The sequence below is a fragment of the Rosa chinensis genome, chromosome 6 (assembly GCF_002994745.2).
Source record: "Rosa chinensis cultivar Old Blush chromosome 6, RchiOBHm-V2, whole genome shotgun sequence".
In the NCBI taxonomy this organism is placed as follows: domain Eukaryota; kingdom Viridiplantae; phylum Streptophyta; class Magnoliopsida; order Rosales; family Rosaceae; genus Rosa; species Rosa chinensis.
The window spans coordinates 61,865,305-61,886,705 of NC_037093.1; the positions used below are offsets into that span (position 1 = coordinate 61,865,305).

Sequence of the window (21,401 nt, forward strand, 5' to 3'; positions counted from 1 at the left end):
CAGTTGGTCGTTGCTTCTAGGGAAGCCCCTCTGCTTAGGGAGGTCCCAAAAGTGTTATGAATAAATTGGGTTAGGAATTTGGCCTGATCTGGTTTCTTTCCTGATAGTGTCATGCATTCTTGGTTACTTGGTTTCATTATTACCAAAAGTTAACAACATTTTCTTTATTATATGAATTAACCATGCATTTAGATTTTGAGAATAAAAAAGAATAGAAATTGTGAAAAGACCACCATGAGTGGAATAGAAAGAAAAGGAAAAACCCAACTAAAGGTTTAGATTGTGTTTGGATGAGGGAAAAAACGATAGAATTTAATTGAGAGTGAGGATTTCATAATTCCTACAAGCTAATTTCCTCGTTTGGCATTATCAGATTGGAAATTTTAAATTTTTGTGTGGAAAAAAACAAAGGAATTCATTATCTAAATTTTTGACTTCAATTTCCACCCAATTAGGTGTCATTTGCAAATTCCTTTGCAGTATTCAATTTTCATTTCCAAAACAAGGCTTTTTTCTATTTTATTTGTTTATTTATTTTAAACTTTCTTAATTTATTACACATTTCAAATCCTAAATAGATACAAATAAACAATAGAAATTGCAATTAATAGAATTTTAGATTAATGGAGCTAAAGATTCCATCATTTATAAATTCCTACGGATTTTATAATTTTCTCATCTAAATGCACCGTTAAGGTAATTAGCATCCACTAATGATTCCCTTTATAGCCCCAAAAGTACTTAGATAAAATAGTTGCGCGCGGCGGCGCGGGTGTCATCCATTTGGGTATGTTGGTACAGTTTAAGGACAATGGCTTTTGCAATTAGGAGAATTTTCCTTGTATAAAGACAAGGCAAAATAGCCAAATTACCCCCTAACTTTTCCTATAGCTGCCAATTTACCCGCTGACATTTCAATTTTGATTTTTCACACCCTAACTTTTCTAACTCTTGCCGATTCACACCCTACCGTTAACTTTTAGATTTTCCATCCAATTTTTCAGTTAACTTGCTTGGCGTTTTCATCTTTCCAATTGTCACCAAAAAAAAAAACTAAACAAACCAATTGTTCAAGAATATCAATACGTACAAATGAGGGTAATTTGGCAGCTATGGGAAAAGTTAGGGGGTAATCTGGCAGCTATGAGAAAAGTTAGCGGGTACCAATGTATCATTTGTACGTATTGATATTCTTGAACAATTTGTTTGTTTAATTTTTTTTTTTTAGTGACAATTGGAAAGATGAAAATACCGAGCAAGTTAACGGAAAAATTGGATGGAAAATCTAAAAGTTAACGGTATGGTGCGAATTGGCAAGCGTTAGAAAAGTTAGGGTGTGAAAAATTAAAATTGAAATGTCAGAGAGTAAACTGGCAACTATGGGAAAAGTTAGGGGGTAATTTAACTGTTTTGCCTAAAGACAATGATAATGGGACTGGCTTGGTGGGTGTTTCTACCACCCTAAACCTAAATTGGACTGGTTAGGGTGAGCTACCTTGTGTTGTCCTTTAGTTGAATGATCCCAAAGATCTATATCAAAAACTAATTCTAAAAAATGGATGAAAGACAGATCAGAGATTCTTGAGTCAAATTTGGAGTCCTTGTCTTTTGCCCTATGTTGGAGGGGTTTTTTTTTTTTTTTTTTTTGCCATTCTGTTCAAAACCTCTAATGGGAAGGGGACGAGTTTTTGGTCCATGAATCAAACTTAATACGAACCATAAATTGAAAGATGCTCAATATTCCCCAAAACAGCAACCTGGATCACAATATCATTTGGGATTACATTACACTAGTAATATATCTTCGTCGATACGAGTCACAATCACTGGACAACCACTTCTTAACTTTGAGAAGAGCCCCCATTTTTCAATGCTTGAATCTTGGTCGATCACCTTCCACCTGATATGAATTCATTCACTAGGAGCTTTATTAGTGGAATTAATTAGTTTACCAAAAAGAATTTGATAGTTCTCATAGTGTTATATAGTTGCTCCAAAGCGAGCTTTATATTGAGCGATAATGATAGCATGACTTTAATTAAATTTTGTTAGAATAAGAACTTGTAGGTTAAATTATAATTCTAACATTGTAAAGGTTATAGGTTCGATTCTAACTGACATATGTAAGGGTGAAGGGGGGCTAAGGTTTTTTTTTTTTTTTTTTTTTTTAAAAAAGCTAGTAGGTTTGGGATATAAAATTCAAAATGTTTCTCAACATCAAACATGAATTTTACGAAATTGGTCTTTGAAGCATTTCATCAAACAACAAGAATTTATTTTTTAGAAGTAAAATGAACACTCTACTCCATCGCTTTGTGGCTCAGCCATTGTCCATAAGCATGAAAGAACAAACATACACCAACGCCATCAAACCTTGACTAGTATAAATTTCTTATAGTTTCCTCCAGAATCATTTTGACATTCCAATATTTCATGTTGATTATTGAATAGTAGATAGGTCTCAAATTCAATGACAACGATAAACTGAAGAAGTTGACAGGTAGTGACCTGTAAGTAGTGACGAGACGGTGAAGAAAAACCAGCATCATAGCCTTAGCCATGTTCATCCCCAAACATGTCCTCCCTCCCATCCCAAAAGCTAAGAACCTGCTGTGTCCTCCTTTTGAATATTCATCCTGCATTCATGTTTATATATCTTACGTACAAATTACTCGAGTCCCAACATTTTATACAAGAATGAGGTGAATGAATGTTTTCTTACATCAAACCTCGAGGGATTGAACTTGCCGGGATCGATGTACACCGTCGGATCAAGGTGTACCGATTTAGCATCAACATTTACATTCCACCCTTTCTTGATCCTAAATCCTTCACCAACAAAAACACATACCATGTGAATTATGCTAATTAATTAATTATATCATTTCATTATATGAAATTATAGAGTATAAATAATCAAATGAATGAGAGATATGCATAATGAAATTCAATGAACCTTCCATCTCGCAATCCTCAAGAGCTAGTCTTGGGAACCAAGGCACGATCGAGGCCAGCCTTAGGGATTCCTTCACTACCTAATTCACAGACACCACTCATTTATTCAACTAATTAATTCAGTGTGTCTCACTGATATGACGAGCTACTACCTTCGAAGCAAACGGCATCTCGTTAATACTTTCCAGTGTTAAAAATGACTTTGACGAAGTTTTTCTCCACAAGTCAAGTTGTTCTTTCTGTTATAGTAAGTAGTACATAATTGACTTAGAAACCAGAAAAATCGAAGAAGAAATATCAACAAATTAAACTAGTCAAGCATTCTCTCGATTATTTACCATAAGATTGTGAAGCACCTCCGGATTTTCACCTAAGAATTTGACCATCCAGGTCACTGCTGTGGCTGTAGTATCTTGACCTGCAATTACCATGGTTAATATATTGTCTTTGACCTCTTCATCTGTTAGCCCATTGCCACCTGCTTCATTTCTCAAAATTTGTTGTAGAAAATCATCTTCATCAGCCCTTAACCTTCTTCCTCTCCTTTCCCTCATTGCTTTATCAATTATGAGCATGATTTTCTTCCTCCCCTGAAGATTATGAGATGGTTAAGTTCGCTGAATAGACAGTTCGGCTAGAAGTCCACAAGGTGAAATAGAAAAGACTTTTGGGCTTCATTTGAATAGTGAGCTTTACCTGAAGGCCCTTGTTAAATCTAGTCCCGGGAAACCTCAGAGGAAATGCAAGCATAGCTTCACAAACATGAGCTACCTCCTTCTGCAACACCTCTAATTCGTATCCACTTTCCACGCTTAACAACATCTTACACATTGCTTTGCAAGTTATCTGCTTAGAAATTATGGATTTTAGACCAAATTAACAAATCCGGAAGCGACATTCGACTATAATTTGTCGTCGGTGATGAAAAATATTTTGCTAGTAAACATTTACCTATTCATGTTGTCCTATATGCTTGATTTACCCTTAGAGTTATACTTAGGATGGTTCCACGCAGATAAACTTTCCTGGTAGACTGTTGATGTATAATTAATATTTTTTTTCCTATTATCGTATATGCCTAATTTACCCTTCGGGTAGTGAAAAGTAATATGAAATGATAACTGATCTCTTAATTTTAACATCTACTTATTGAACAGGTAGCGAATAAATGACATATGTATGAGGTATCTAAAACTATCAGATTTGCTCACCTAAGGGACAGTTTTAAGGAATTGTGAGTGACAAATGCATCTCAACCACATGTATTAAATATAAAAGCAGAAATTATAACAACTTAAAACTGTACATTTATTTTCAGCCATCGGATTTACTTGTCCCTCACAATCCCTTAAAAACTGTCTTTTAGGTGAGCAGGCCTTCTAAAACTATATACCTTTTGACAAGGTATTGAAAAGAACTCATAGCATAAAACAACTTACCTCATAACCATGACATTAAATAACATACCTCTAGAACAGGTAACCAATAAATAACGGAGGTATGAGAAATCTATCTATCTTTTTTTTTTTTTTTTGGAGGTATGAGGCATCTAAAACTTTATACTTTTTGATAAAGTATTGAAAAAAACCTCATGGAATAAAACAACCTACCTCATAGCCATGAACATCGCTAAATGTCAGACATTTGGAATAGATAACCAATGAAACTCACAGCTTAAAAAAAACAGTAGGCATGCATTCAAGTTTTAGAACTTGAAAGTCATACTCGCTACATTTTTTTTCAATCATCACCTAAATTCAGGTGTTTTACCTAGCACCTCAAGAGTATAATAGGTATGGTATAGAGTCTGTAGACGTAAAGTCGAACAAGCCTCTATGGTAGGTATGCAACTAATAAACCATTGTACGAACTAAATTCTTAGTAACATTTCATAGAATACATTGAGTACACCACCAAAAAAAAAAAAAAGGTAAAAGAACACAAAATAGGTAACCAATGAAACTCATAGCATAAAACAAAACAAAAAATCAGTAGCATTAAAGTTTAAGAACTTAAAAGTCATACCTACTACATACTCTCTTTTTTTTGTCACCTGAAAGTCAGATGTTTTACCCAACTCCTCAAGTTAGCATAGGTATAATAGGTATGGTATAGATGTACGTATAGTCGAACAAACCTCTATGATAGGTATGCAACAAATAAAAACTATTATGCGAACTAAATTCTTAGTAACATTTCATTGAATACATTGATGCACCACAAAAAAAATTTAAACATATAAAAAAACCATAAACTATGTTCTCCACAATCTCAATCATATCAACAATATGCAAAATAGATCAAATTGCATGATTCTAGCAATATTGATGACAATATTAAAGTTAGGAATTACAAAACCTACAATTAAAATAAGAATTAATGCAAAGAGCTTTAGAGCATTTTTAGCAATGCTAGCCATTTTTTGAGTCAAATTTTAGCAAAAATAGCTAAAAAGGTTATTTTAGCTAGTCACTTTAGAAATACGTCTGTATCAATGCTCTCTATTTTAGTTAATTTTAAATTTATATTACTTTTTAAATGAAAATTAAATACTTTAAATGTATTTATAATTTATATAAAATAACTCAAAATGAATGTTTTAAATTATAGAGAGCCTCATCTCGCTCTCTATATTTAGGAGTGAGATAGCTAAAAGTTATAATGGAGAGCCACTTAGGAGTCTGGTGCAGCTACTAAAATAGATAAAAAGGTAAACATGCTCTCTAAAATAGCTAAGGAGCTAAAATAGAGAGTTTGCTAAAAATGCTCTTAATCATGGAATACATAACATTATTTTTTTGGCAATAGGTAGATTAGTGTAGGTTAATAAATTTTCTTTCAGTGACAATTTCTGTAATTTTGAGAGAAAAATGGTTGTATTATTTATCTTACATGACAACTCTTTGGTGTAAATTGAAAAGAAATAATTGCTGAGTCTTACCTAACATTTCTTATAAAAATTAGACATCTAATGAATTGCCCAATTTTTTTATGTACCTTGAGCGCTTCATCTTGTATAACCACAGTGCTTTGATGTTCCCAGCCTTTTAGAGCTTCAACAATGAGTTGATCGAACTGTTTGATGAACACTGACAGAGAATTTGTAGAGAACAAACTGCCCAATTGGCCACGAAGTAGTTTGTGGTGTTGGTGTGAAGCACAAAGCAAGCTTTGATTTCCCACTAGCTCCGCAATAGATTTTATGTATCTCTTCCCGAATTTCCCCGAGTCATTGTTTAGAATTACCTTAGCTGACTTGGTGCTCGACACAAAGACATGCGTCCCCCCAAATATGTTGGTCTTGAAGCATTTGCCGTATCTACAAATTAATGACATGCACGTTATATTGTTAGATTGTTGATTTAAACCAGGCATGTATCATAAGCACAAAGACAAAAGAAATGGAGGAGGTGATACCGGAGACGGCGCAATCTGACAAACTCATAAAACCCTTTGCCACTATAAATGGCAGCCATGAAGTGTAAGGTCTCTCCGATCAATGGTAATCCTCGACTTCCTGGAGGAATATCAACCTTTGGTTCTTGTTGAGAGTAGTACTGCAGGGGCTTCATAATCTGATAAACCAGGAATGTTAAGGCAGTTAACACGAATAGCCCTGCCCAATAAGAAAAGCAAAGATTTTCCGGAGGCAAAATTGAAGCCATTCTTTTGCTTATAGCTATCTCTGCTAAATGAGTTAGCTGGCAAATAGTTGAATAATGATCATATGGAAACTTTGTTCTGCGCGCGATCGATCTAATATATACTTAAACCCTTGATCGACTAGCTGAATTCGTATGCATAGCAGAGAGAGACGTGTACGGTAGAGAGGGTGGGATTTTGGCCGACATGAGTTGCTGTGATTTGTGAAATGAGGCCCCAAGGTAGAGCTAATTAACACTAGACAATTTGCTTAGTTAATTAGGACCATCAAAATTGTGCGGTAGCTTTATCATTATGATTTTTTGAGCAACTTTTTTGGTATGAAGAGTGACGTGATTGAGCTCTAATGCTTCATCCACTGAAATTCCTCATTATTGTTCATAGCTTTTGGCTCCAACATCATCATGGTGCTGCCAACAAAAGCTCAAGTGTAATCGAAGAAAAAATAACGCATTTAAGAAAAAAAGCAAGTCGAATTTTTGAACTTGATAGGTCCTTGAACAGATCGAAATGAGTTGAGATCTGTACAGGCCTTCAAATATGTTCCTTCCCTTATTAACTCTCGAAACAACTATTCGAAAACAATACACACGTACAGATCGATTGATAGATATTGTTCATGAAAGCCAAGAATGATCTGGAAATAAATTACAAAACATGCACAATTATAATTAGTTCTTAATGAGTGAAATGACCAAGTTGATGTACTTGGTTCTAGATTTTGACAAGCGATCGCTGACGAGCTCTGCGTACCTCTGAAACAAAGTATCCATCGTAAGATCTTCACCAAAATGAGACTCGAGCATTGACTCCACCACGGCTCTTATGGTCTTGGCTACTCGCTCGCCACTGCTTGCTACGGTTTCATTGGTTGTGTTTTTCGTGTTTTTATCCAGATCAGTACCACCATCCCAATCAATTTCGAATGCTTCAAGGCGGTCCATTACGAATGATCCTTCTTTTTGTAACTGCAAATTCAATTCGTCCGGACATGGAGCATAGTAGGGAGCATGGAACGATTCAACTTTTTCTTCTTCAATAGAGCCCTGCTTGCAACCATTAATTTAAAAAAAAAAAAAAAAAACTAAAACCTAATCTAGGCAAAGAACCCTTTCACGTGGAAAGGGAAGCTCCCTCTCTCGGCGCTTACAGTTTCTAATTTTGATAACTTTAGTTCTGGTTGTCCTAGGGGTTTCAAGTTGTAATTTCTTTTCGCTCCTCAAAAAAATAGGCATCATACTCAAACGAAAATGTTTCCCTGGTCAATTATTGACTAAGAAAATAATGTTCAACAACCCTGAGATGTAAATCCAATGTCAGAGATAATTATTATTAAGTTAAAGTGTTTTATTTTCCACCTTTAGATGTAAAAAAACAAAAACAAAAAACTTAAACCTAATCTAGGCAAATAGGCATCATACTCAAAAATCAAAACTAATTGATAATGGGTGAAGAGGCTTAATAATGATAAGCACTATTATAACTCTGAGTCTGAAAATTACTTCATTAAAGAGAGCCTAGAGTCCCAAAGATGCTAGCCATAAATATACCAACAACCTTAATTAGGAAAATAAACTCTCATACATGTCAAAAAAAAAAAAAAAAAACAAACAAACAAATTTTAATTCCTGCAAGGTGTAAACTTATGACAACAACCGAAAACAAAACAGGGATAAAAAATAGGGGGCTCACACTCACTCTCAGCTTGCTACGTGTCAATAGACAAAGCTAATAGAAAATATGATATTTTTATTCCATTCTTTACCCCTTAAATTAAAAAAATAAATAAATAATCCTTATCTTCTACATTTTCATAACCAACGGACCAAACAACTCAAGAAACTCCTACTAAAGCTCCATCGACAAAAATGACTGTTTGTTGTTTTGGATATGTTTGCTTCAACAAAAAATTCTTAGGAATCAACATATCACCAATTCCAGAACCATCTGAAATCTATCATCACATATTCAGAGCCAAGCCCTTGTTGTTTTGTAATCAGACTGAGTGAGTTTTTTTGGGCCAATTATGTTTTTGTCCGAGTGCTTCTATTGGAATCAACTCAGATTTATTCCCACCGGCGACTGAACCCATCTCGCTGCCTGCTTCAGTTCCTCAATGGCCTCCAGGTGAAGGTTTTGCTTCTGGAAAAATAAGTATTGGAGAAACAGAGGTTTTCAAGATCACCAGATTTGAACGAATCTGGGCCTGCTCTCTGCCAGAGGACGAGAAAAAAAAACAAAAAAAAATCCATTGACCAAACCCACCTCTCCAAATTAAAATCAAACCCCCAATTCTCCGACCCAATCCCAATAATCTCTCTCAATCTTTAACCATATCCACAACCTTGGATTTATGATCAAACCCGAAATCTGGAACTACCGATTGAGGAACATGTTGTTTTGAAGATTTCCAACGACTCGTCGAAATTTGGGGCCTCCGTGAGGAGGGCATCAAGGCGGCTTCGGTGGCGCCGGCGGAGAAGTCGACGGGCGTGGTGCGCAGAATGGAATGGTAGGCTGTGGTGGCGTGGGAGATCGAGGGTGGTCGGAAGAGACCGGAGGAGGAGGATTGGATTCATGGTGACAAGGAAAGAAGGGAAATAGATCGAATTTTATTGTTTTTTTTTCTTCTTTTTGTTACAGCTTTTTCATCGGAAAAGTTTTTATTTTTTATTTTAATTTAATGAGGGTGAGAAGGGAAATAGAACAGTCAAATTTCTATAAGCTTTGTCTATTCACACGTGGCAAGCTGAGAGTGAGTGTGGCTCATCCACACCCAAGGTGAGTGTGAGCCTAGCACTCCCCAAAAAATAGACACGCTCAAAAAACAACCTTAATTACAAATTTGCAATGTGGGACAACACTACACGTTATCGCAATACAGAACACATGTCAGGTTCGAGTGGAGGATATTGATGACGATAGTATGACGTTACCTCTAAAACCAAGGTCATTAATGCATTGGCTAAGAGCTCCCACTGGAGATAGCAACTCTCTTCAATTGTGGGGTCTGACAATCGCCTTCCCATGAATGACAGAACCATTCGTCCTCCGGATACAATTTCTTCAGCGCGAGACTTCAGAAACACAGAAAAGTCCTTGTGGAATTGCTGTGAATATGCCTCCTTCACACATTCTGGGCTGCTCTTGGATATGTAGATCTTCCCCTTGTTCAAGGCTGTATCTAGTCCAGGGGGAACCTGCACCAGGACACACATACATATATAGCACACTATTAAGTTATTGATAATGATAGGAAGTAGCGAAAAATGTTACAGGCAGAAAGCCTACACAAGAAAAATAGATCCAAACTGCATCCACGGAAATGGAGAGATTGATCGAATTAGGGCTACCTGGGAGAGCCAATGAAGACTAGAGGAAGAGTGAACAAAGTGCAAGCTCTTGTTGGGAAATAGTCTACCATAAAAAGAACCAGGCACAGCAGAAATAAAGAGATCAGGCCCCTCACTAGTAGTAGTATCCTTGAAGTCTTGCTTGAACTTGTCGTAGAACTCTGGCAGTGACACGAAAATGGTGTTGAAGTCGTTGCTAAAGAGGTCATTGAGATACACTCTAAACTCCCGTGTGGATGACTGGAGCTGGAGGCTCGGCTGGCTCAGGCGACTGTATTCCGCATGTATGACATCCATGACCTCTGAAATGAGTAACAAGGAGTTTGGTCCAGAGGAGCAACCCAAATCTGCTATGCCAAAACTTTGTTTTGGCACAAGATCTGAACCCAAGATTTTCAGTACTGTTTCCTCAATGATTGGCTTTGTTATGGATAGTATTTTGCACTACATATTAATATAAATGAACTAATCTCTAGATGAAAAATGGAATCAGAAGAATTAGATCGAAGTGCCGGCGGCCTAATTACCTGAATTTTGGAATTTTTGGCGTAACTAGTTTCGTCATCCCCTTTGTTCATGTGAAGTATCTGCTTCACTTCCATGTTTCTCGCTCTGTTCGGGTGCTGTAAATATCTTTGATGATTGGAGTTTGGGACTCCATATATATGCTGTTAGAGAAATTTCACCCGTCCCCTACATGTTGTTCTACTTCTACCAGCTTATCTACCGAAATTAGCTCCTTTTAGCTACCGAAATTGTTGGTTTCATCTAATTGTTTTATGAGGACTCACATCTTCAATTTCTTTTTTAACTTGAGGAAAAAAAAAATGCTTTAGCTTTAGTGGCATAATTAATCAAAAACGATAGTCGTCTGGCATGCATGGAACGTGTTTTTATTTTACTTTCCCTTGTTCTTTTTTCTTTTTATTCTCTCTCTCTCTCTCTCTCTCTCTCTCTCTCTATATATATATATATATATATATATATATTTTTTTTTTTGGAGAGACTACCTCACGTATGCATCAATCCAGCTCATAACAGTATCTTTGGAAACCGAACTGGATCCCTTGGCCATCATACAGATAGAGATTAATTCTCAAGTAGTCTCCGGCCAATTATAATCTTTTTTTATTTTATTTTATCAAATAATTAGAATCTCTTTTCTTCATCATATTTTTATTTTAGAAATTAAGATGTCCATACAATAGCGAGCATCCAGTCGTCATTTTGGATGAGAGATGAGTTTTTGGATGTTTGTATACAAAAATTGCTAGGTGCATGGTTGAAATTTCTACAAGATTTTAAATAATTAGGAATAGACTTTATGTAACTAAGTTACACGCAGAAAAAACAAATATACATACAAGTACAGGTTTATCAATACAAAAAAAGAGAGGAGTACATGTACTAGACCAATTAGATTTATTTCTTAAGGACCCTAGAGAGTCGTTCCTCTCTCTAGGGTTTGCAAGGTCTGCAGACGAGGGGAGGGTTCTAGCGAGCAGTAGACGGCAGCGCGTGGCCCGTCCGTGCTCAGAGTTTGGTCTTGGCCAAACGAGGTGTTTTCCAAGTGGTGTTCTCGAGTGCAGGGGAAGACACGAATTAATTTCTGTAGCTGGATCTCGAAGGAGGAAGGCTCGTTCGGTTGCAGATCAGTTTGGGGCGAGCAGATCGGGTTGAGTGGTGATCTAAGCGCTCCGTAGTGGTGTGCGGATTTAGTTGGTTTTTTGACTGGAGTTTGTCTGGTTCTGGATCTTTGTTGATTACAGAGAGACAGAATGGTGGAAAGGCCGACTGCCGGAAGTTCAGATGCCGGCGGCAGCGGCGACAGCCTAGCACAGTGTTTGGGCTTCTGTTTCAAGTACTCGGATTTGGGTTTGGGCCCAATTTGAGTAAGCAGATTTTAAAGAAGAGCAAGAAGACCAACCTGTTGTCGAGGTTGTTAGCTGCTAGATTTTAATTTATGCTATTAGACCATTGGGTGCAAGTCTTATTGAGGTAGGGATAAACTCTATAAGCTTTGCTAAGATGTTTCTAGTTGTAATTTGTACCACAATTGCGTGCCGGCAAATTAGACTAGATGAATGATTTTTCCTTAAGAAGCGAGGTTATTCTTGCCTAGTTAGGCTTGTGTCATGTGAGCGTCCCATTAGACTTTAATGAGTTTAGTTTTAACTTAGATAAGTTATCCGGTACGTTTTTCGGATTTTCTTATATAAGTTCTATTAGACTCTGGCCCATTTTCATGGCTTAATTACTAATGAAATCAATTTCTATTAAAAAAAATACAAAAAAGGAGTACATGTTTACCTGGACACACTAAGAAATTTGTGGTTACTCACAATTATATCTAATAGCAAACACTCAATTTAAACCGTATCCATGAAGAAAATTAGCCACAAATGGCGGAGTCATATCCTATGAAATAAAACCTTAAAAAAAAAAAGAAAAAAGAAGTGCCCACGTTCACTTGTACTTCTAAAGGAGGAAAAACTGAATTCAATCCCTTCTTATCAGTGAAATGACCAAATTGATATACTTGGTTCTCCTGTTTGACAAGTGATTGGTGACGAGCTCCGTGTACCTCTGAAACAGATCATCCATAATTTCTATCCCGAAATGAGCTTCGATCATTGACTCTACCACCGCTCTTATGGTTTTGGCCACCCGTTTCCCACTAATAGCCACCATCTGATCATGTTCAAAACCATTAACGATATTAGCTTGATCATCAACAACATCACCACCACCGTCCCAATCAATTTCGAACGCTTCAAGTCGATCCATTATGAAGGATTCGTCCTTTTGCAACACCGACTTCAGTTCCTCTGCACATGGGGCATAGTAGGGAGCGTTGAAGGAATCAACTTTCTCCTCTTCCACAAGACCCTGAAAACCATACGCATATAAAGCTTAGTTATGTTTTGCTACTAGTTGCAGACTTGCAGGTATATGCTAAAACAGTAAAACGAAAAAAGTGAATATATTCGGTACATCTGAAACCATGCTCATCAATGCAAGGGCCAAGAGTTCCCAATGGTAGCAACTCTGTTCGGTTGTAGGGTCAAGTGTTGGCCTGCCCATGAATGACAAGACCATTCTTCCTCCTCCAACTATTTCTTCTGCCCGAGACTTGAGAAACATCAAAAAGTCCTCGTGGAATTGAAGTGAGTACGCATCCAATACGCATTGCGGACTGCTCTTAGAAATGTAGATCTTCCCCTTGTTCAAGGCCGTGCCGGTCTTGCTGTCCAGGCTAGGGGGAACCTGAGAGAGCCAGTGAAGACTGGAGGACGAGTGCACGAAATGCAGGCTTTTTCTGGCAAACAATCTGCCGTAGAAAGAGCCCGGCACAGCCGAAATGAAGAGGTTGGGGTTAGCCCCAAACAATCTCTTGTAGCGATCGTCTTCTCTCAGCTTGTTGTAGAATGCGGGAAGTGTCATGAAGACGGTGTTGAAGTCGTTGCTGCATAGGTCGTTGAGAAACACTCTAAACTCCATTGACGACGACGAGGGATGCAGCTGGCCACTGCTGAGTTGGGCATGTATGACATCCATGATCTCCGATATGAGAAGCAAGGTGTTAGGTCCAGATGAGCAACCCAAATCCGCTATGCCCATACTCTCCGTTGCCATAACACGGTTTGACCCCAACAGTTCGAGCAAGGCTTTCTCAATGATTGGCTTTGCGATTGCTAATATTTTGTTCTGCAAAAATAAACGATTATCAAGGAACGCGCACACACATGCATTAATGATGTTATGATAGTAGCTGTAATGATCTGGAAGGAAGAAATTACGTAATTAGCTCTGTATATATAGTTACCTGAACTTCGGAATTTTGGGCATAACTAGCCTCGCCGTTGCCTTTGTTCATGTGAAGTATCTGCACCACCTCCATTTCGATTCCCACCGAAGGCTAACCGAGAAGAGAATGGAAGAGGAGAAGAAGAGAGGTTGTTGAAGATGGTGGTGATCGGAGTAACGGTGGTACGTGCTCTATATATAGAAGCATAGACCGAGTACGTCGTCGGTCTTCCGTATAGGACCTCCGCTGTGTGGTAACAATCTTGGTAATAGTACTACGTTGTATCTAGTTGCGTATCACGTGACTCACCGCCCAGAGACCAAATGCAATCAACACGTGAAGAGAAGTACAAATTAGAGTGACATGCACATTAATCTTAATTTTAGAAAAGAACTTATGCTTGGAAATTATGTATGTATGGACGAGGATTTTTCGGTTGGAAAACGACTATACTGCATCTGCATGGGAATGAGTTGGACTGGCTTAATTAGTACGTACCACAAAGCTAATTAGCTGTATTAATTCTTGTAAGTGGGAATGGAACCAGAGGATACAGTTGCATTTAGCATATGTCTAGCTCATGCCGCATAATATCGATCAATCGATCACCTCGCGTCTCTAATTTTTTTTCCCAGTACTTGCTTAATTTAAACGTGCTATGATTCTTTTGCATGCTAATTTGTCCCCAGCTCTCTGCGTTTGAGAATAAGAGAGATTTGATTGAGATATTATCGAATTCAAATAGACTCACTTAACCACCTAATAAGTTAAATCTATATTTAGTCAAAGTTAGTTGAAATATGATAGTAGGTTTTGACAAGAAGGGTTGATCATTTTTTTGGTCTTCTATGTTTGACCCCAACAGTTCGAGCAAGTCTTTCTCAATGATTGGCTTTGCGATTGCTAATATTTTGTTCTGCAAAAATAAACGATTATCAAGGAACGCATACATAGAAGACCTAAAAAAATGATCATGCTTCTTTATCTTTTTTTTAAAATAAAGGTTCATTGTATTAGATGACAAGCCAAAAAGTCAGAGTCTAACATACACTTAAAGATATAAGGGTCCTTGCCCAAAAGCACCAAAATGAGCAAAACTTTTCCCACTTACCCCAGCAACAGTTTTTCATTCCCACTAACCCAATTTTAAGGAAAATGACTATTTTGCCCATAACTTAATTAAAGAATTACAAGCTTCTCTCCCTCCCTCTCCCTCCGGTATCCACCTCCAGCACGACATCACTCTATCTCTCTCTCTCTCTCTCCCCTCCTCCGATCTCTCTCTCCCTCTCTCTCTACCCCCCAAATCAAATGAGACGAACTCCGTCGTACGGACGCCACCGCAACTCCAGCTCCGATGCTCGGAGCAAGCCTGACCGCTACCCCTACTCGCCTACCCCCTCATCCTACTCCGACGCATCCATTGCACGCAAGTCCACCTCCGGCCAGACCACCTCCGCCCTCCGCAAGATCCGCCAAGCCCCCTCCGTCAAAGTCTCCGATCTCCGCTCCCTTATCCACGAAGACTCCGACCAACCGCAGCCGTCTGATGCCTCCAAGCTAGTCGTCCTCCGCGGCCGCGTCCAAGCCACACCCGACGCCGACGGAACCTATAAGAGCCTCAAGTCCAGCCCGATCATCAACCCCGATAATAACGAGAACACCACCATCGACGCCGTCATCGTTCAGAGGACGCAACGGGTGCGTTTAGCGTTTTTGATTTTCGTTCTTGCTAAGCAAGTTTCGGAGTCACAAATCCGAGTCACCGGCGCCGGCTTTTGACTTGGGTGCCCAGTAACCTCCAAAAACCTCCAGATCTGGATCTTCTGTTGACTCTTTGTCGGAGACGAAGACTGTATCCCTCTGCAATTTTCTTTTTCCGTCTGAGATCGACCGCTCTTCTTCCTTTTTTCCTTTTTTTTTTGGACGACGTCCTTTTTTTTTTTTGGACAACAATTTTTTTTTTTAATAGATAACATGGGGCAGGAGGCCTATAATCAAAGAAAAAAGAAAAAAAATGTTTTATTTGGGAGCAATAGACGTCTATTGGAGGGCAATAGACGTCTATTGGAGGGCAATAGACGTTTTGAATTGATGTAATCTCTGCGTTTTTTTTCTTTAATGGAAGTTTTATTTGTTTAATGTAGAAAAATTAGTTTTCATTCCGGCGATCGAAAGTTGTATTGGGGGGCAATAGACGTCTATTGAGGGGCAATAGACGTCTATTGAGGGGCAATACAGGTGTATTGGGGGACAATAGACGTCACGCCTATTGGGGGCAATACATGGCTGATAGACGTCTATTGGGGGGCAGTAGACGTCTATTGGGGGGCAATACATGGCTGATAGTCGTCTATTGGGGGCAATACATGGCTGATAATCGTCTATTGGGGGGCAATAGACGTCTATTAGGGGCAATAGACGTCTATTGGGGGCAAAAACACTTTCCGGTGGGTGGTAGCCGGTGATCGGAATCTGGCGGCCGGTGACCGGATTCCGGCGAAAATTGGCCGGATTCCGGCGACCGCTCACCGGATTCCGGCGAAGTTGGCCGGAATCCGGCGGCCGGTGACCGGAATCCGGCTGCCGGTGATCGGACTCCGGCGAAGTCCCCTATGGTTTCTCTCTCTTCCATTCTCTCTCTCTAAGTAACAAAGGTGAGGGTAAAATGGTATTAAAAAAATAATAAAAACAAAAAAAAATCTTAATGGGGTATTAGGGAATACCTCCTTAGAGTGTTTTGGGTAAGAATGAATTAAAAAAACTTAGTGGGGTAAGTGGGAAAAAAATCTCTAAAAATGGTGTAAATGGACAAAATCCCAAGATATAAAAATGGTGGGGTAACTACCATGCTCCTATATATCTAAACAATGTAAACTTATTACATGTCAATTTTGAGCCCGCTTTGCAAGCGAACTCATAAACAAAGAACAACTCCGTGTCTTATAAGGCAAAATTATTTGTTAGCCTCCCCATTAGCCAGACGCGCAATTGCGGTACCACCAGAGAGCCACTTCCTAGCAAACAAATAGGAACAATTCCTCATAAGCCGCTTGAAAAAATGCCAATCTTATTCCAGATAATTACCAACTCTCGTAGCAGTCTTGATCCGAAAATGATTGGTCATGGTCATGGACCATATGCCAGCCCAAATGCCCAAGAATGTCCACCTCTTAGGCCAAGGCCACTCCCATCACTAAGTGATCAATGAGGGTGGCAAGACACCCTCCCTACTGACCCAAAACATAGAGCCCATCAACCCAAGATTGAACCAAGGCCCAAAAGCCCAAGGCCAACCCTGAGCAGAGTGAGCAGAAGCCTTTCCCTTCTGCCATCCCCTCGTCCTCGCCGCCATGGTATCCAGCGGCCTTCTCTTCCACCCCATCAGCTGCTGCTCTGCTAGCGTTGATAAGCTAACGTTAGCCAAAGCCGACGATCGACCTAGATCTACACTGGTAATCAGAACACCACAAGCCGACGTGACCCCGACGCCGATCTGCTATGCCTTGTGCCTCGATCTCTATTTTCGCTGAAACCTAACTCGCAATCTAGGAAGCCAAGACCCAAACCCAGGAAACGCCAACCCAACGCGGCGTCGACACTTCCAACTCACCTCCTAACACAGTCAACAGCGAGACCAAGCAGAGTTCGAAGATACCACTGATTGAAACAACTTCTCAATCGAAACTCGCTCCGTCTCCAGACTCATTGGTCACCTGTGTTTCCACGACCCACGACGAGGAACCTCACAGTTGCTTGATCATGCTTATTTGTCTTTCGTGTTTTTCATTATGCAAAAGCACCAAATAATTATCTCAAATAAAAAAAATACACATTATATATAAGCTAATAGCTTAAGACATCGAAATATTTTATAAATTCTTTTCACAAAATACTAGTTTGCAATCACATGCTCTGCATGTGTACGAAAAAAAATTCATTGTTAAAAAAAAGAAAAAGTAGGTAGTTATTGTAGAAAAAATAGATTTAAGAGCTAGTTTGGGATTGCTGTGACTTTTTAAAAAAAAACTGCTGCTGCTGTATTGTGAAAATAATCAGCTGTGAATTAAAACAGTTTCATGTTTGGTAAATAATATTTTTAAAAGTGCTGTCAGTACATAAAACAACTGTAGATCATGTTTTGATCCACAACAGCTTCTAAAAGTAACATCTGGGCTGCTTCTAAAATCTGCTGCCAGTGACCTATAATTTTCAATTAAAGCTGCTTTTTATTTATTTAATAAACACAATAAAACCTAAAATTTTGAATAAAAGCTGATTTTTAAAAAGCGAAGCAATCCCAACCGAGACTTCAGTGGTAGTTATTGCAGAAAGAAAATTAGAAAATAGTGGGAAAGAAAAGTAAGGGTTATGGAATCATTTAATTTTAATTTTTTTAATAAAAATATATTTTATAATTGTCTTATTTATCCTTGTAATTTAATTTATTCTCAAAGTTTTTTAATTTTTTAAGGTTAAATATGTCAAAATTTTCAGTTTTGGCTAACAAAACTTCTTCTCTTAATAATAGTATAAATATAAATATACAAAAAGTTTAATAGAAGTAAAGTAAAAACATTATTTGAGCTTTTTAATTAATTATGAGTAGCGATACTCCCCCGACAGCAAATCTTTTTTTTTGAAAGGCCACCAAATTTTTTAATTAATTAAGTATGATCAATTTATTTTTTACTTGTAAAATTAATTAATGGTCTTGTGAAAATACCAAACAGAAACAAAGAAGAGCAGAAATTAATTGTATAACACAATTTCTTCATTTCCTAACAAATTAATCATAGGGTTACGGCTTATGTACATATGTCTGCAGATTAGTGGGGGGTGCCATGGCACCTGTGTGCTTCTCCACTTTCTAAACATTTTCTTTTGTCATCAAGTTATAAAGGGGTTATTTTGCAATTGAGTGCTGCTATTGTCACCCTATCATTTATTTTGTCCACCCTACTTACTCATTACATCCTACATTTTAATTTCAATTATTAAATTTACTTATTTAACTCATTTTTCTTTGTAGAAAAATCCTTATATGACATATCCAATTAAAAAAGAATTCCTTATATGACATATCCAATTAAAAAAGAATTTTTTTTATAACGAAAATCTCTCATTTAATTTATACCAATAACAAAACTAAAATATATTAAAGTTTTCTACTAAAATCATAATCTGATTTACTTCCTTTTTTCTTTTTTCTTTTTTTCAGTATCAATGTTCATCTATTTCATTCCATATCAAAATATTAGTAAGTTAACAACTATGAGCAATGAAGAAAATATTGATTTTTTTTTGTGTTTTATTTTTTTAACTTTCAGTGTTCATAAAGAATATTACAAAGATTTTGATGAAATTAACATTAATGGTTTTGTAAATTGAATAACGAATTAACTATAAGGAGAGAACAAAAGGACAAAAAAATAAGTAATAAATTCAAATTTGGGTGGAGAAGAAGAAGATTAATGTTATCCAATGAGAAATTAAGTAGTTTTTGTATTTAATTAATTGGTTATGTATTTAGTTTTATTTACAAATTTAGATTTTAGAAAATTAGTTTACTTATTACTTTATTAGTCATTTTGCACTTTGATAATATAGTGTTTCAATAACTCAAATGTTTGTAGGGTGAACTAAAAAATGGTAGGGTGACAATAGTGCAAAGGTGCAATTTTGTCATCAAGTTATAAAAGAAGTTAAAGTGTCCATACTACCACCTAATCCTCAGCGCCAAGGGATCGGCCTACAACCTGAATTAAGTAGTTTAGTCTTAAAACGTCCTTTTGATTAACTCTTGATGCATTTATCAGTTTTTAGGAATACAACAACGATATGCTTTTGCAATTTCTTAAAGCAACCATATGCTTTTGCAATTTCTTAACGTAACCATATGCCTGTTGTCATTATTGTTATAAGATAATTACGTATAACAGCCATATATATGTGTCTATATATATGTTCATATGCAATTACGAAACTATATGGTTGTTGTCGTTTTTGCCAAGAAGAAAACAAGAAATATGACAACAATCATATTGTCTATATCTTAACGCATATTTTTTTTGGATAAATAGAGGAGTAGCCAGAAGCACTTGGCTAAACCTGCATTAAAATTTTATTAAATAAGAAAAGAAAAATAAAACAACTAATGAGAATGAGACATAAGACCTAACTCTTTAAGAAAGAATCAACAAGAATATAGCAATAAAAAAATTAAAAAAATGAAGAACAAACATGTAAGCCAGCCTAATGAAAGCAGAAATTAGGAGGCCCAAAATAATCCTCGCGCCAAGTAGATCGACTAAACTGAGGGGTAACATTGCACAAGTCAAACCATGTGAAGAGAGTACAAAGTTAGTAAGGGCACCCGCAACCCGGTTTTTATCACGAAAAATGTGAGAAGCACATGAGCTCATTTGAGATAAGTTGTGTAAACAATTTCCCCACTCAACTCGCACTTGTCAAGGCCCCAAGTGTGGAGAATAGAGAAAAATAAGAATAAGAGCAACTTGAGCAAGGTCCACCTCCAACTAGCAACAAAACATGCTTTCAATTACGCACCAATTTAATTTACTTACCTTAATATAGCCATAACCTCTGCCTTCACTAAGCTTTGAATGTCAAAATTGGAGCAAAATGCATCAAAAACACAATCTTAAAAATCACCTTTTTTAATATCTTAACGCATAATTATTCCCTTTTTGGACTAAAATTTTATTCCCTAACACACTAAGGAGTGAACTGTTTTTTTTATAACATCAAACGTGCAAGGGAAAAAAAGTCGTTGGAGCATATAAAAATGTCAACTCGAAATGACCCATGATTTGGACTCATAAGGTATCAATACTAATAGTTGCGTTCCACTCTGAATCAGTCAGAGAACATTTATTGAATTGGATGCTTGATATGTCACGCCCCTGATTTTATACACAATAAATCGATATATAACCCCATAATTATATATGCGTGAAATGTTCAGCCATCAATACAAAATACTTAGAAACTTATTCTCTTTTAACCCAAGTACATATTGATGCCCTGAACCCACAAATTCTATATTGACTCGCCCCACAGAGTCACACAACGCACAAGTTTACGAATTAAATTGACAACAACAAAATAAAACGTAAATACTCCTCAGAGCTCACTACAAACGGAAGTCTCTATAACGGTAAGGTCACAAAATTGACTTATTACCGTTAAGCTGCAAGCACGCTACCTCAGCATCAGCCACGATCAACCTGACCTGCAGAAATAACCCCTACACCGTTGGAATGGTGTACCGGGTTGCCACACAACAAACCCGGTAAGCTTTTGCAAGCCCGTATGAGTAACTCAAAACCACAAAGAAAAACACATTTCTCAAGTCACCCCAACCTAAACAACGATAAGCATACATCTCACACCTACAGCCATCTGCTTCACTCTTCCATCTCATGCTTACATAGGTCAACTCGTGACTAAACTACATGCTCAGATTCTCAGCCTAGCATCTCATTACACAAATTCCCCATCAAACAAAACCTCCTTAGATAATGTTTGAAAAATCCCTTGACGCACAACGGTGAGTCACAAGGATCACACTCATTTCCTTCCCACTGGAAACCTTGTCA

General features: G+C 37.5%; 3 protein-coding genes across 6 annotated transcripts; all 3 read right to left on the bottom strand.

The window, feature by feature from the left end:
* Nucleotides 1–1,700: 1,700 nt before the first annotated feature.
* On the bottom strand, nucleotides 1,701–6,823 carry LOC112169529 (cytochrome P450 90D2). Of its 2 annotated transcripts, XM_024306570.2 has the most exons (9): nucleotides 6,373–6,823; nucleotides 5,953–6,274; nucleotides 3,652–3,801; nucleotides 3,294–3,545; nucleotides 3,108–3,194; nucleotides 2,957–3,035; nucleotides 2,723–2,829; nucleotides 2,509–2,636; nucleotides 1,701–1,900 (listed from the first exon to the last, which is right to left on the bottom strand). In XM_024306570.2, the coding sequence occupies exons 1-9, from the start codon at nucleotides 6,618–6,620 to the stop codon at nucleotides 1,786–1,788; spliced, it is 1,488 nt and encodes a 495-aa protein (XP_024162338.1). In that variant the 5' UTR covers nucleotides 6,621–6,823; the 3' UTR covers nucleotides 1,701–1,785. The 2 variants fall into 2 exon arrangements, with proteins under 2 accessions (XP_024162338.1, XP_024162337.1); XM_024306569.2 differs by lacking the exon at nucleotides 1,701–1,900 and having other exon boundaries at nucleotides 1,962–2,636.
* A 271-nt stretch (nucleotides 6,824–7,094) lies between these two features.
* Nucleotides 7,095–10,739, bottom strand: LOC112173074 (probable jasmonic acid carboxyl methyltransferase 2). Of its 3 annotated transcripts, XM_040509539.1 has the most exons (5): nucleotides 10,499–10,739; nucleotides 9,972–10,351; nucleotides 9,555–9,818; nucleotides 7,372–7,664; nucleotides 7,095–7,255 (listed from the first exon to the last, which is right to left on the bottom strand). In XM_040509539.1, exons 2-5 carry the CDS (start codon nucleotides 10,266–10,268, stop codon nucleotides 7,174–7,176), a joined length of 936 nt encoding a protein of 311 aa, XP_040365473.1. In that variant the 5' UTR covers nucleotides 10,269–10,351; nucleotides 10,499–10,739; the 3' UTR covers nucleotides 7,095–7,173. The 3 variants fall into 3 exon arrangements, with proteins under 3 accessions (XP_040365473.1, XP_024166387.1, XP_024166388.1); XM_024310619.2 differs by having other exon boundaries at nucleotides 7,095–7,664; nucleotides 9,972–10,415; XM_024310620.2 differs by having other exon boundaries at nucleotides 7,095–7,664; nucleotides 10,499–10,734.
* A 677-nt stretch (nucleotides 10,740–11,416) lies between these two features.
* On the bottom strand, nucleotides 11,417–14,323 carry LOC112174859 (probable jasmonic acid carboxyl methyltransferase 2). Its single transcript, XM_024312690.2, has 3 exons — nucleotides 13,798–14,323; nucleotides 12,966–13,679; nucleotides 11,417–12,860 (listed from the first exon to the last, which is right to left on the bottom strand). The coding sequence occupies exons 1-3, from the start codon at nucleotides 13,870–13,872 to the stop codon at nucleotides 12,471–12,473; spliced, it is 1,179 nt and encodes a 392-aa protein (XP_024168458.1). The 5' UTR covers nucleotides 13,873–14,323; the 3' UTR covers nucleotides 11,417–12,470.
* Between the last annotated feature and the right edge of the window lie 7,078 nt (nucleotides 14,324–21,401).

Coding starts and splice junctions, on each gene's coding strand:
- LOC112169529 (XM_024306569.2), bottom strand. CDS start 6,620: ATGGCTTCAATTTTGCCTCCGGAAAATCTTTGCTTTTCTTATTGGGCA. Junction 2,830..2,956: donor TGAGGATTGCGAGATGGAAG/GTTCATTGAATT, acceptor TTGTTGGTGAAG/GATTTAGGATCAAGAAAGGG. Junction 2,637..2,722: donor TCAATCCCTCGAGGTTTGAT/GTAAGAAAACAT, acceptor ACATGAATGCAG/GATGAATATTCAAAAGGAGG.
- LOC112173074 (XM_024310619.2), bottom strand. CDS start 10,573: ATGGAAGTGAAGCAGATACTTCACATGAACAAAGGGGATGACGAAACT. Junction 10,416..10,498: donor CCAAAAATTCCAAAATTCAG/GTAATTAGGCCG, acceptor ATTAATATGTAG/TGCAAAATACTATCCATAAC. Junction 9,819..9,971: donor GTCTTCATTGGCTCTCCCAG/GTAGCCCTAATT, acceptor GTCCTGGTGCAG/GTTCCCCCTGGACTAGATAC.
- LOC112174859 (XM_024312690.2), bottom strand. CDS start 13,872: ATGGAGGTGGTGCAGATACTTCACATGAACAAAGGCAACGGCGAGGCT. Junction 13,680..13,797: donor CCCAAAATTCCGAAGTTCAG/GTAACTATATAT, acceptor TTATTTTTGCAG/AACAAAATATTAGCAATCGC. Junction 12,861..12,965: donor TGATGAGCATGGTTTCAGAT/GTACCGAATATA, acceptor TATGGTTTTCAG/GGTCTTGTGGAAGAGGAGAA.